The 1,084-nt window shown below is 39.0% G+C and overlaps 1 protein-coding gene across 1 annotated transcript in view; it reads left to right on the top strand.

Moving 5' to 3' along the window:
* Positions 1 to 1,050, top strand: part of LOC106535582 (uncharacterized) — a gene marked incomplete in the record, with an annotated part of 7,228 nt that extends 6,178 nt beyond the window's left edge. Inside the window, 1 exon segment of the mRNA XM_014032622.1 lies at positions 347 to 1,050. Coding sequence (XP_013888076.1) covers positions 347 to 569 — 223 coding nt within the window.
* Between the last annotated feature and the right edge of the window lie 34 nt (positions 1,051 to 1,084).

The raw sequence follows: 1,084 nt of genomic DNA, 5'->3' as shown, positions 1-1,084 counted from the left end.
ATTTAAAACATTTATCATCAAAAATTGCTTTATTGTCAGAAAAATAAATTGTATATTGTGTGTAGGATGAGGAGAGGTACTATTTAAATCAAATCTGCCTGCTCAGAAGGTAAAAAGGCAAKCTGTACAATTTATTGTCCAAAGTAGTCAGTTCCTCTGAAGTCTGACCAACATGAAACGAAGTAAAGTGTAGCATTTAAAATAGTGATTTGTGCTATAAACTCATTTTTTTGAGTTTGTTAGAAAATGCAAATGTGACCGATTCAAGCTTTTATATAAATATGTTCAGTGGTGYTATATTGAAGTTTTAAATGTGTTTAATAAGTTGGCTGTATGTCTGCCCATCCAGTGTTGAATATGACTTCCGACGTCAGGAGAGGAACTTCTTGGAAGTTCTGAATCAATCAGGAAGACGCAGCAATGGCTTCTCTTCTCAACTTACCCAGCCCCTGAACATCAGCCTGCTCAGAAATGTCGTCATAAAGAACCTAACAAAGACAAAGCTGAAAAGCAAAAAGCTGTGCAAGACCCTGCTCAAATGGCTTCCAAGAAAAATCCATCAGTTGTAGATGCTCTACGAACTTGTGTGTGCTGCAACATTAAAGCCTGTTGCATACGGTGAATGGGAGTGCTTTCTGAAAGATTCGTACCTGTAAAATGTTCTACATTAGGCTTTTTATTCAYAAAACATTTTACTGGGCCGGATATGGAATGATAATCTGGTTATACCCAGGAGCCTATCATTTAGTGGCAGCGGTCTAAGTGTTTTGCTGCTTTTAGTCGTCGACACAGTAGATCGCCTGCCTCCATCTCAACCTAGTTCTGTCATTTTGCTCTGTCACACCAATCCTCTGCATATTCTCCTTCTCTACGTGAAACTTCGCAGTGGTCTTTCTCTTTTTCTCTTCTCTGGCAGCTCCAAAATCTACATCCACTGTCCCTCCTCTGCACATGTCCAAAACACCTCAGACTCATTTTTGTCTCCAAACCAAATACAGTAAACTGAGTTGCCCCTCAGATATACAGCGGGTAAAATAAGTATTGAACATGTCACCGTTTTTCTCAGTACATATATTACTAGAGG

Source organism: Austrofundulus limnaeus, unplaced genomic scaffold, assembly GCF_001266775.1.
Source record: "Austrofundulus limnaeus strain Quisiro unplaced genomic scaffold, Austrofundulus_limnaeus-1.0 Scaffold1495, whole genome shotgun sequence".
In the NCBI taxonomy this organism is placed as follows: domain Eukaryota; kingdom Metazoa; phylum Chordata; class Actinopteri; order Cyprinodontiformes; family Rivulidae; genus Austrofundulus; species Austrofundulus limnaeus.
The sequence above is the reverse complement of the archived record's forward strand: the minus strand, read 5'-3'. Positions and strand labels throughout refer to the sequence as shown.